The sequence below is a fragment of the Nicotiana tomentosiformis genome, chromosome 4, assembly GCF_000390325.3.
Source record: "Nicotiana tomentosiformis chromosome 4, ASM39032v3, whole genome shotgun sequence".
Taxonomy (NCBI): domain Eukaryota; kingdom Viridiplantae; phylum Streptophyta; class Magnoliopsida; order Solanales; family Solanaceae; genus Nicotiana; species Nicotiana tomentosiformis.
Window position 1 is genome coordinate 125,768,938 of NC_090815.1, and position 12,085 is coordinate 125,781,022.

A 12,085-nucleotide genomic window follows, 5' to 3' on the forward strand; every position below is an offset into this window, starting at 1 on the left:
AACGTAATCTATTTACGTCTTTGATTGATATGCTTATTGGAAACAGAAATTAAATAAATATAGTTAACTGAACACCAAGTAATACCAACAACAAGATAATAAGAAACAAGCAATAACCATAACATGATAATAAGAGAACAAGCATTATCAACAACAATATAATAAGAAAACATGTAGTCGGTCAAAAATTAACTTATTTTTAAAAATATGTGAATTTATAGATTTGTGGAGTATTTAGTTTTTTTTAAAAGTATTTTGTGAATCAAAATTTCAGATAGTTGACATGAGATAGTGAATGTCCAACAGAATCATAATCATGAGATCATTGAGATACAAGTTCATAATAAAACAGTTCAGGTTGTTACACTCTTCGCCATTATACTCTCCCAGATAATAATAATTAAAAAAAAAAAACCTTTTGCATCTCTTCTCGTGGCTCATTTTTACACTGAAGCTATAAATAAAATATGGACACCTTTGGGGTAATATTATGAGAAAGATGGAGAAGATTATTACGTAACTCCATAAGCCACGTTAAATAGTGGTGTACACAGGAATTTTAGTGAGTGATGTCAATATTTGAAGAAATAAGTAAATGAATGAATTATCGTAACGACGAGCGGTTCTATTTTTATATTTATACTCAAAATTTTATTTTATTTATTATTTATATATATACTATAAATTTTTTTGACTAAACGGTATTATGTAACACCACTTGAAACAAGGTGTACGTTAAGAATAGTACATTATCTATTAATTAAAAAAAAGTGAAGAATAGTACTAACTTGGTAAGACATACTATTAAAAAGGAAATACAAGTACTAAAGAAGAGAAAACAAAACCAGTTTTTTTTTTCCCTTTAACACAGATCCTCAAAACAATAAAAAGGAGAAGGTAGAAGTAAAAAAGAGTTTTAGGTAGAATTCAAACTCTGAAATAGGATCAGAGTTGCAACATTTAAGCTTGCAAGTTGCAACTCAGATCCTGAGAATAAAAACAATAAAGTGAGAAACAAACTTTCTCTCAACGAACACAACATTGATTTTGCCTTTTTGTATATTAGAATTGAATTAGAACATCCGAAACACGCCACCACTCACTCTCCTTCTTCTTCCTTTTTCTGTTTGAAAGTTGGAACCGTTACCTCACCAACCGCTTCACCAAAACCACACTGTTTACTCAAAAACTCTCATTTTATTAATTTCATTTTTTCTTCAATAAAACTAGGGATTTTAGATTGTTCTGGCTGAGTTTGTGATGGCGGAACAGAGTCGGACCGGTGGTGGTGAGTCGTCTTCGCCGGAGACCGGAATTCCGACCGGTTTGAACCGGATTAAGACTAGGCGGCTTGAGTCGAAGGAAAGGCCGAGTTCAAGGCTTGTAGTAGATTCCGATAAGTTGAATGAGTCTCCTCGTTCTGGAGCTTCCACGCCTCGTTTGAAGCAGGATCAAAGAGCTGCCGCAAAAGGACGAAAAGGTCTTTTTTTGCTAAATCTGCTTTTTATTAGCTTTTAATATAGTTAACATTCGCGTTATATTCTTCGTACAGTTAGCGAGTTTTTGATTAGTAGTAGTAGTTTAAGATTTTAATTTGATTTGTGTATTATTTTAGTAGCAGTGGAAGAAGATATTAAAGTAATAGAAAAAATGTCGACGTCAAAGTTTAATATTTGAGTAGTTAAATGAATGAATTTTGAAAATAGTACATAATAATATTAATAATGGAGTGGTATTGAGCATTTTGGAATGACAGGGTGTAGTTTGCGTTGGAAAGGGGAGAGTAGCAAATTTCTATTGTTTGATATAGCACATGCTAGGCTGAACATGATGATGTCATTGGGCATTCAGATGGTGTATTAGCTATATTTTTTAATTTTTTGATGACGGACTAGCTTGCACACACCTCGACTAACCGACATCTACTATCTCCCACCAGCAGGTGTATTAGCCATATTGTATCTGCATGTCTAAAAATGAGACCTTTTTTTTAATAACAATTTAAAAAACAAGTAGTGGATTTTAGTTCAGATAAAGTAAGATATACTTTGGATTTATCCTGTCTAAAGAAGCTATTGGATCTGATAGAAAAGAAACTCTTAGAGTTGGGAGCAGGAGATTGTAGAAATTGGGGAGCTAATATCTGCTTTAATTACTTAAGTTCTTCAGCTGAAAGCTGTATGGTAATTTTCTAGAAAGAAAGATGGTATATGTATAATAATTTCCGTAACGAATGTATGCACAGACTAATGCTGACGTCTAATAGTAATAGAATGAACGAGTATTCGAAGACCCTATCCTACCATATGAATGGAGAAGCTTGTTTGAGAGGGAGGAAGCTGGTCATTTATCTTACTGAAGTTGCAGTCTGAGCAAGTATACCTTAAACTGTTATATGATCATACTGTGATTTTCACCTTTAAAAATGTCATCATCCGTGTTGTACTAGTGCTTCCGATGCATAGATTACTTATCATTACCTAAACTTTGGAATTCCTTGGTATGATTTAAAATTACTTTGATTGTAAATTCCCTAAGTTTGTATTTTCTCAATTGGGTGGAATCTCTCTGTAACCCCCTTCGCGCTTTCTGTTAGTGATGCAGGAACTCAAAGGAGATTAATTTCCAGTTTTTGTTTTTATTCTCGGCAGCTCTTTTTCTCTGTCCAATTGGATTTCTGTTCTACTAAACTTTCTGGTCCCTTTACCTAACAGGACACCGTAAAGGCAGGAAGATAGCTAGTTGGTTTGCGTCATATATCTTTAAGGATTTAGATCAAGCTGGTAGTGGAATTTCCGTAAATCAGGTAAGAAATGGTTTAGCTTGCACATAAAAGTAGTTTTGTTAAGTTACTCTGGATGTGCTATGCTATGTTTCTGCTGCTTATTTGATTGTAGTAGGAGATGTGTCTCACTGTTTGATAATTTGCAATTTTAGGGTACTGACAAGCAGGGTCCTGGAAGGAATGTGCATAAGATGGGGAAGCATGTGACAATGAGGCAATCTTCCCAAGGAGCAATGCCTAATAGTAAAGCAAGCAAAACATTCAAAAGTTTTTCACACGAGCTAGGTCCAAAAGGTGGAATTCAACCTTCACCTCCGCGAGCTCACAGCTATAATGATCTAAAGGTATTTCTTTCGACATTTCTTGTTCTGACACTTCCAGTAATTAATTGAGGGTGGTAAGTGATAAGCATAGGAAAGAATTAGGTTCTGATACTTCCAGTTATTATTTTTGGGTGGTAAGTGATAAGTATAGGAAGGAATTACGTTCATTTTAGAGTGTAATGATCAAGATAAGTAGGTCAGATGGGGTGGCTGATATGGTTTTGAAGTTCAATATTAACTTTTGTTCCATGGGATGAGATGCAGGAGCTGATTGGATCTCTTCGTTTAAGATTTGATGCTGCTAAAGAAGCAGTGAACACAGAGCTAGGCGGTTTCTTGCAGGAGGTTGTAGAAATTGTACAGAAGAATGAGAAGAATGATTCCTTGCCTCTGGATGGACAAAAGATGGCTGGAGAACTTGTTGTTCTTGCTCAAGATTGTATCAAAATGACGTGCTTAGAATTCCGCTCCAAGTGTGAAGCAATTGTCCAGGACCTGACTATGAAAAGACAAGAATGCCAAATGGGTCTTTTGAAATGGTTGTTGACACGCATGCTTTTTATATTGACACGGTGCACAAGGCTGTTGTATTTTGCTAAGGACAGTGAGCCAGTTGATGAGACATCTCTGGCCAAGCTTAAAGAATGTCTAAATAGAATTCCTTCTATTAAAACAGATTGGGTTCTCAAGCGAGGGATATCTGATTCGGAAGCAGGTTGTACTTTGAACACAAAGGCTGCTGGCAAATGCAGTTCGGAGGAAGAAAAGACTTCGAAATTTTCCTCTCACACACATCAGCAGAAATCTGAATTTCTCTTGGATGGAAGTGTCACTACACTAGAAAAAGATCCCATGTTTATTGAACCAACATCATCTTTTATTAACCATCCTGACATTCAGTCTAACATGAAATCATTAAACCATATCAGCGACCGAATTAGTGGAGAATTGAAAAACGAGTGTAGACAACAGTATTCAGATGATTCTTTGGTGATATGTAGAATTTGTGAGGAACTTGTTCCCACTATTCATTTGGAGCCTCATTCCTATATATGTGCTTATGCAGAGAAATGTGATTCGAAATCTCTAGATGTAGATGAGCGCCTTCTGAAATTTGCAGAGTTACTGGATCAGCTTGTGGAGTCACGTAATTTAGGATTTCATGCAACGTCTGAGATCCAAGAAAATTCAAAAGTGAAAAATGCAAATTCTGGGAATACATCTGAAGGTTATTCACCAAATATGGGTGAGTGGAGAAGCAAAGGGATAGATGGAATGTTTGAGGATCTTCATGAGATGGATACGGCCAGTATAGAAGATTCTCCATTAGCAGCATTCGTTAATTTGAAGAGTCACTTGGGTGCAAAGTTTAATCATTGTGGTCCACCATCTTCAACAGGGAGCATGACATCAGTATCCTCCACAAATACCCCTCGGGCAGTAAATTTTGACTTCTGGTTAGAGCATAGCAATCTTTCTGAGCTAGAGGATGTCCAGCAGGTTTGTCACTGTACTCTGAATTTTGGTTGGCAATTTGTCTCAACTTAGTGAGAAATATGTGTTGGGTCGTGTCCAGAAATCCACCAATTTAGTAGTGAAGAAGCACTAAAGTTGGAATCCAAGTATTTCACTCCATATACTAAGGATCAAATAAAGAAAAATCACAGGAAGTTCTCTTGTTTTGCTTGTGTCTGTCTGAGAGGAGGGAAATGGAGTAAGAGAGAGTATGTGAACAAAATAAAGGATTCTAATGCTGGTGATGATCGTTTAGCAATATGGATAGCTATAAAAAATTGTGTACAGCTCATTCTTTTGGTGTATTAGATCTTTATATTTCTATCGGGTTGCTTACTAGACGCGTCCGTTTCTAAAAGTCTTTCCTTGATCATTTTCCTTACTAAATCTCCATGGAAATCATAGCCTAATGAAGGAGGATTTTAGAGTTTGCTTATTTTTTTTTTTTTACAAGTGTTCATTAGTGCTATTACATAAAAGGAACTTCTTTGTTTGACAAGAAACCAATAAATCAATTTGGGCTAAATCGAAATAGAGTAGTGCTTTAAGTTCTCAAGTCACTGCAGTGATTTTTCTGCTACCTGTTCTGATCACTCATCTCTGGAGAATACAACAGATTCATTAATGATTATGTTCTTTGATTTATCATCTCTTACTTTCTTTTTCCGAGCTTTCTTAACCAACTCTTTTCCATGTCTCGTTATTAATATTCTTCTACACTCTCTGTCCCATTTCATGAGACAGTATTCCACTTGGAGGATGCAGGTTCCTAATGAAATAGTAGAGGTGCGTGCAAGTTGGACGTGACACCAACCTTATAAAGAAAATGGAAAGAGTGTCATATAAATTGGTACAAGAGAAGTACTAAATAATCAATAAGAGAAATCTTTCACATCAGTTACTGGGATGAGTTTGTATAGTTTCAAGTTTTTAATTGAAACACATGATCTACCTATGTTTCGTTAAACCTAATAATAATTCTCCAAGACTTCTTTTGCTTCTCATTAATTCGTTTTGTAGTTTAAATATAAATAAAAAATTCTAAACTTAGGATTTCTGTGAAAAATCTTTTTAAGTGATGATGATATGACGCTAATGCTGCTATGTTCCATAAGTTTATAGCTGATAATGTATTAGTGTACCTCTTTTCCATCTCCATAAATTATTATCATTTCAGAATTAACTATAATGTGCATGTGTAGATCAATAGTTTCTTTAATAAAGAGCTAAGGGCTTAACTCATTCCTGCATGTTAGATGGGCTGATTTTGTCCTTTCCGTTTTCTTTTTCCTTCTTAGATGGCTGATTTAGCAGATATTGCACATTGTGCGGCCGGCACAGATCTTTCAGAAGAAGGATCTCATGAGCTTTTAATTGCTTTCATGCAAGACCTACAATATACTTTACAAAATAACAAGCTAAAAGCTCTTGTAGTAGATACATTTGGGGGACGAATAGAGAACCTTTTGCGGTACAACTTTTTGGACTCATCGTATATTAGAATTTATAGATGAACCAGAACTGACACTGCTCCACTACATGCAGAGAGAAATATATACTTGCTTGTGATCTAGTGGGTAGAAAAGACGGTTTTGGAAATTCAGAAGGCTCCAAAATATTAGTGGATAATTCATCTCATTCCAGTATAATGTCAACTCCTTCAAGTTCATCACACAAAGAAAGAACAAGCATTGATGATTTTGAGATTATCAAACCAATCAGCAGAGGTGCCTTTGGCAGAGTTTTTCTGGCACGCAAGCGGTCAACTGGAGATTTATTTGCAATTAAGGTACCTTTTGAGTCATCTTAACCTTCGAATCAATTAATGTATCAGATAATTATATTTGCATTTGCATAAATGATATTATTCAACTCTTTTCCTTCTTATGTTTGTGGATACCAGTAGATATCTGCATTGCTTTACAGAAAAGATCTCGCGTTTGTTGGTTTCTAGGGATTGTTGTTGGAAAGGAGTTTTTTTTTAAATTTTTTATTTTAGGGATACCGCTTAATTTATTAGTGCTGACGGATCTTGTTGTGGATTCAATAAGAAGAATTAAGGACCTTTTTTTGGTGGGCTAGTGGAACACATATTTTTAGAATACAACAATGAATGGGTGAATTCATTTTCGATAATGAATGTAAGAGTCGCACTGACGTACGGGGGGGATTTTGCATCTTTAACAAGACGCTATTTTTTCAAAGTATGCTGGTTATAAGTACCTGAAAGACATGGAAGTCCAATTTCTATGCTAATCATTAACTGCTTTGTCACTGGACCACTTTTGCGGTGCATCCTGCTAACGGGAAAATTAACAAGTTGGAGAAGCTTGTGGTTAGAGGGACTATCTTAGTTATGCAGCATGTCTATGTGTATCAACAAATATCTCATTGAAGTATTTGTCTTCCATAGTATTTTTACTGAAAACTTTTTTTGTATGACCAAGTTGGTACTGATTTCTGACATGATGCCATTCATCCTATATGCAGGTGCTCAAGAAATTAGATTTGTTGCGAAAGAATGATATTGAGCGCATATTGGCAGAACGCAATATATTGATTACTGTCAGAAACCCTTTTGTGGTATTACAGTTTTTTTATTTTTTTTATTTTTCCTTTTGTCGATCTCAGTAGGATCATGAAGATGCTTTCACGGTTGTAGGTCCGATTTTTTTATTCATTCACCAGCAGAGACTACCTTTATTTGGTCATGGAGTATCTTAATGGCGGTGATCTATTCTCTCTGCTTAAAAAAGTTGGTTGCCTTGAGGAAGATGTAGCTCGAACCTATGTCGCGGAATTGGTACTTTTCTAAACTTTCTTGTCAGGAAATTTTGCAACCTTTTGAGCTCTTTGAAGGATGTGTTTTTCCCTTCTTCAGGTCCTTGCTCTGGAGTACCTTCATTCTTTAGGAATCGTCCATCGTGATCTCAAGCCAGACAACATATTAATTGCCCAAGATGGGCATATAAAGGTTGGTTTAGTATATTAGAGATCTTTGAAATGATGAGGAAGCTAAGATTAATTGTATTTTGCTGAATGATAAGTGATTCTCAATTTGCCAGTATTGATAACACCCCCCACCCAAAGGTGTCCCCAAATTTGATCGCTCTGATAGGAATCTTGTAATTCTAGTATCAACTCCATCATAAATTGTTCTGCAGAGTACATGCATGTTTTTGATGTATTTCTGGTCTGTGTCGAAGGGGATCATGTTCTAATCTTGGATATGCTTAAACAGCTTACAGATTTTGGTTTGTCGAAAATTGGACTAATGAACAGTACGGATGATCTATCTGGACCCGACACAAAGGATGTAGTGCTTCCTGATGTTCCAGATCATCTATTGGACAAATCTCAACGGTCAGCTGTTGGTACCCCTGACTATTTGGCTCCGGAAATTCTTCTTGGAACTGAGCATGGTGAGAAAGAAATTGCTATACTAGAGTTGGTGATATGCTGATACTCCCTCCCCATGTCACCTTTATCTAAAAATAAAACATAACATAAATAAAAGGGGGACGTCAGGAGTGAGAATGAAAGGAACAAAGCATTGACTTTGCCATCTGATTATATGTACAGGTAGCGCTGCTGATTGGTGGTCAGTAGGAATCATTTTGTTCGAACTCATCACTGGGTTTCCGCCTTTCAATGCCGAGCACCCTGAGGTATTATATTACAGTTCCTCCCTATTCTGAGCATCATTCACATTGCAATTGTCTAATGTATTACAGTACTTTTTGTCATAGTGAAATTATAGGGAAAATGTAACTCTTTCAGTAATCATTTTGCCAGTCATAATATTAAATAGGTGTGACCTGGCTATATAAGATTGGTCTTTCACTAAAGTTCTCCATTCAGTTTAGAACAATTGTAATGTGTGCGCGTGATTCCTTGAGGACAGACATTGACTCCAGTTGACAGATGCTAAGTTGGACTTTAAGTTCATATAAACTACAACGCATTTTAAGAAGCAGGAATTTCTAAATGATAGTTGACAAATTTTGCCTTATTTGTTTGCTGCCTTTATCTTTAAGAAAGCTACCCGGAAAATATATAGCACCAGATGACTTAATAGTTGCAGTAAGTATGGGACTTCACCTCCTCAACACATTACTCTTTCTGGATTGACAGGTTATCTTTGATAATATTCTTAACAAGCAAATCCCCTGGCCCTTTGTCCCAGAAGAGATGTCCCTTGAGGCACAAGACTTGATTGACAGGTTAGCTAATAATACCATTTTAAATTATATACATGAACTATCCTCTGGGGACCAATTTCAATGGCAGTCTAGCATCCTCTTATCGAATGGTCAGGTCTGAAACGCTTTCTTCGTTTTAAGTCTCTGGTTCTTATTGTGAGTTTTCACCTCAAAATCATGTTCCTAGGTGATCTCACAGTGGCACATTTCCAGTGCCTAGGGGCTCTCTTGGGTACCAGTTTTGTATTTGTTCCTTGGACATCATTGATGCCATTACTGCTTATTTTCTGTTTGAAACATTGATAGTACCATTCATCCTTGAATACCCTAGTTGTTTAAATTACTTGGGCTGCAAATTCAACAATAAGATGTTTTCCCTTGATTTTGTCTGCTGGATGATCTAAGTCAGTTGTAGAGCTTTATTGTAGGCTTCTTGTTCATGACCCAAATCTGCGCCTTGGAGCAAAAGGAGCATCAGAGGTTGTCTTGTGCATATTCTTAAAGAATAATATGGGATGAAACTTCCATGGTTGGTACTAACTTTCATCATCTACTACTCTATATTCCTACAGGTAAAAGCACACCAATTTTTCAGGGGAGTTGACTGGGATAATCTTGCCTTACAGAAGGTAGGCCTTACTGTACAAAAAATCAGTTGTGTGGGTTTGAGCCTTTTCAGCTTCTTTGATAATGTCTCATTTAACATATTTAGATTCATGATTTCTGAGGAAAGGGACTGGGCAGCACACTTTATTGTTAATTATAGTTTTTCTCTTAAAGAATTAGCTCCTTCCTCTTTGACCATTCTCTTTCCATTTTCTGTATACTGGATAGTGATAATTAGTTGAGTGCCAATTAACTTATGTAATGGCAAATGCAGTCATATTATTGAACATAGTTGTAATGTCTGTTAATATGTGTGTAGATTCATTGTCTATGCCATAACTACGAATTTCAGTAATCAGAAATCTTTCATTCTTTTGAACAACGTAGACTCCCATATAGTGCTTTTGCATATTCGTCAACAATTGAATCAGTATAGGCAGATTGTTCTCTTTAATTTCTGATTCATTGTGTCTATAGGCAGCCTTTGTACCACAGACTGATGGTGTTGATGACACAAGCTATTTCGTATCCCGGTATGGTCTAAGTGGAGTGCAAGATGGTGAAGATTGTAATGATTCTGCTTCCGACAGCTCTGAGTTCTCGTCAAACTTTGCACTTGAGGTAAACTAAGTTTTTACGTAAATGCAATCATTCACTTTCCAAGTACTAAATACTCATTGTATGGCCATGTTGGATTATGATAATTAACTCTAAAAGCCATTTCCCCTTTACATTGAAGATGGAGAAAAGTGGTTCTACTTAAAGATGGTCATTGGATCGACCGAGTTGGTTAAAACCTCGATCACAAATAGCTTGTTACATACCATATTGGCAAAGGCACTCTTGTTTTTTGCAACCCCCCCCCAAAAAAATGCATATATTGAATGAATCCAACATAGAGTCTATTGATGTTTGCTTTGCAGAATATGGATGAATGTGGTGATCTTGCTCAATTTGATCCTTCTCCTCTTGATCTATCCTTGATGAATTTTTCTTTCAAGGTATGCCATGATGTTTACCTTGTATAATCGTGAGTGCTCAACCGCAATCCTATTCCCTACTTTATAAGCAGTAAATAAATAAAGAAATGAAGTGAAAGAAAAAACGTTGAACTGCTATATGTAACCTTTGATTTTTGATCCGAAGTCAAGAACAGCAAATCTGTGTGAGAGTTTTTAACCATGTATTCCAATTTGTTTTTCAAACAGAATCTCTCTCAGTTGGCATCCATCAACCATGATATGCTCTTACAAAGTGGCTTCGATTCGTCAAGGTGCTCATCTCCCTGTAAGGGTACAAGTGAATAAGCTACATTCTCTTAGTTTCATCTATGCGAATAAATGGAACTAAAAAAGTATTGTAAAGGGGGACGTACCCTGCCATCCACAAGGACATTTGTCAGATCTCTCATACAACAACAACAACGACCTAGTGAAATCTCACTAGTGGGGTTGTCAGATCTCTCATACAGGAAAAAAAAAAATGGATGATATTCGCTATACCTGGAATGTGGAATGTAACATTCTAATGCAACATCTCACAACCAAAGCTTATAGTTTAGTGGTACTGGCAGATGTCATTCACACAATATATGTGGGTTGGATTCTCACTGTCCAATTTTCCTCCCCTTTTCTCATGTAATAGAAAATAAAATAAAGAATTAAAGATACTCAACATTCTCGTCGTCTAGGTTGGAGGTTATTTCTTTCACACTGTGGACAAGCTCAAATGTTGGTTGGGATTGAATCTCGTTAAATTCATAACTGCGTACAATCAATTTAAAAAGTACTTCTAAGTATCAATTAGTGTTTGACCAAGTTTATAAAAAGTGCTTCTAAATGTATTTTTCTCAAAAGTGCTTTTTAAAAAAGTGGTTCCGGGAAGAAATTATTTTTTTCTGCTTCTTTTCAGAAGCACTTTGTTTCCTCCTAAAAGCTTGGCCAAACACTTCAAATTTTTTTTGAAAAAACACTTTGAGTTTAGGCCACGAGTTTTATTGAGAAGTCTTTGGAGACGTTTTCGAGTTTTGGTCAATGAGTTTGGAAAAGCAAAGTTAAAGAGAATGTTGGATGATACATACCCTAATCAACGACAAGCACTGTTTGACACCAAATACGATGACACACTGCTCATCCGAGCGAATCCTGAACGGGGATGCTCTGGTTTAGTAAGAGAATTAAATCAGAAATTAGCGCAAGCCATGCAATTAATACAACAGCAACAAAATACCATACAAAATCTTTCTGGGTGAGTTCTTTTTGGGCGTCGTCGTGCAATTACGATTGCAATTCTCCTGTATTTAGTTTTTGACTTCACTATTATCAGTTTTTATTTAGCTCGTAAATTCGACGTTCCATCACAAAATGAACTAATAAAGTTATAAGAGACTCCCTTATAAAAGATAAACCTCGTCAAAGAAAATAAAAATTAGTAGACTTTTGTGTAGTTGTCTTTCTATAGGGCGATCGATCTATATCTTTTGTCATTGCTACGGGGGAGTCAACAAGTGATTCTAAGTAAAATGCTTTTTATGCATACACGCCATCTTTTGTCATTGCTGGTGAGTGTGAAATCTTTGCAAGTTAAATTGTTCCTTCTTTGGAAGGGATAATACATATGTGGTGATAAGCAGATCAGTTTTCAAGTATCATATA

At 36.0% G+C, this 12,085-nt stretch overlaps 1 protein-coding gene across 2 annotated transcripts; it reads left to right on the top strand.

The window, feature by feature from the left end:
• Positions 1 to 844: 844 nt before the first annotated feature.
• LOC104095060 (probable serine/threonine protein kinase IRE4) lies at positions 845 to 11,141 on the top strand. 2 transcript variants are annotated; one of them, XM_009601110.4, is made up of 17 exons: positions 846 to 1,480; positions 2,715 to 2,806; positions 2,938 to 3,129; positions 3,373 to 4,608; positions 5,922 to 6,094; positions 6,169 to 6,412; positions 7,114 to 7,206; positions 7,286 to 7,426; positions 7,505 to 7,597; positions 7,865 to 8,045; positions 8,206 to 8,291; positions 8,758 to 8,846; positions 9,254 to 9,305; positions 9,398 to 9,454; positions 9,909 to 10,052; positions 10,355 to 10,432; positions 10,640 to 11,141. In XM_009601110.4, the coding sequence occupies exons 1-17, from the start codon at positions 1,261 to 1,263 to the stop codon at positions 10,736 to 10,738; spliced, it is 3,270 nt and encodes a 1,089-aa protein (XP_009599405.1). In that variant the 5' UTR covers positions 846 to 1,260; the 3' UTR covers positions 10,739 to 11,141. The 2 variants fall into 2 exon arrangements, 1 of the variants encoding a protein (XP_009599405.1); XR_001969069.3 differs by lacking the exons at positions 10,355 to 10,432; positions 10,640 to 11,141 and having other exon boundaries at positions 845 to 1,480; positions 9,241 to 9,305; positions 9,909 to 9,986.
• The last annotated feature ends 944 nt before the right edge of the window (positions 11,142 to 12,085 follow it).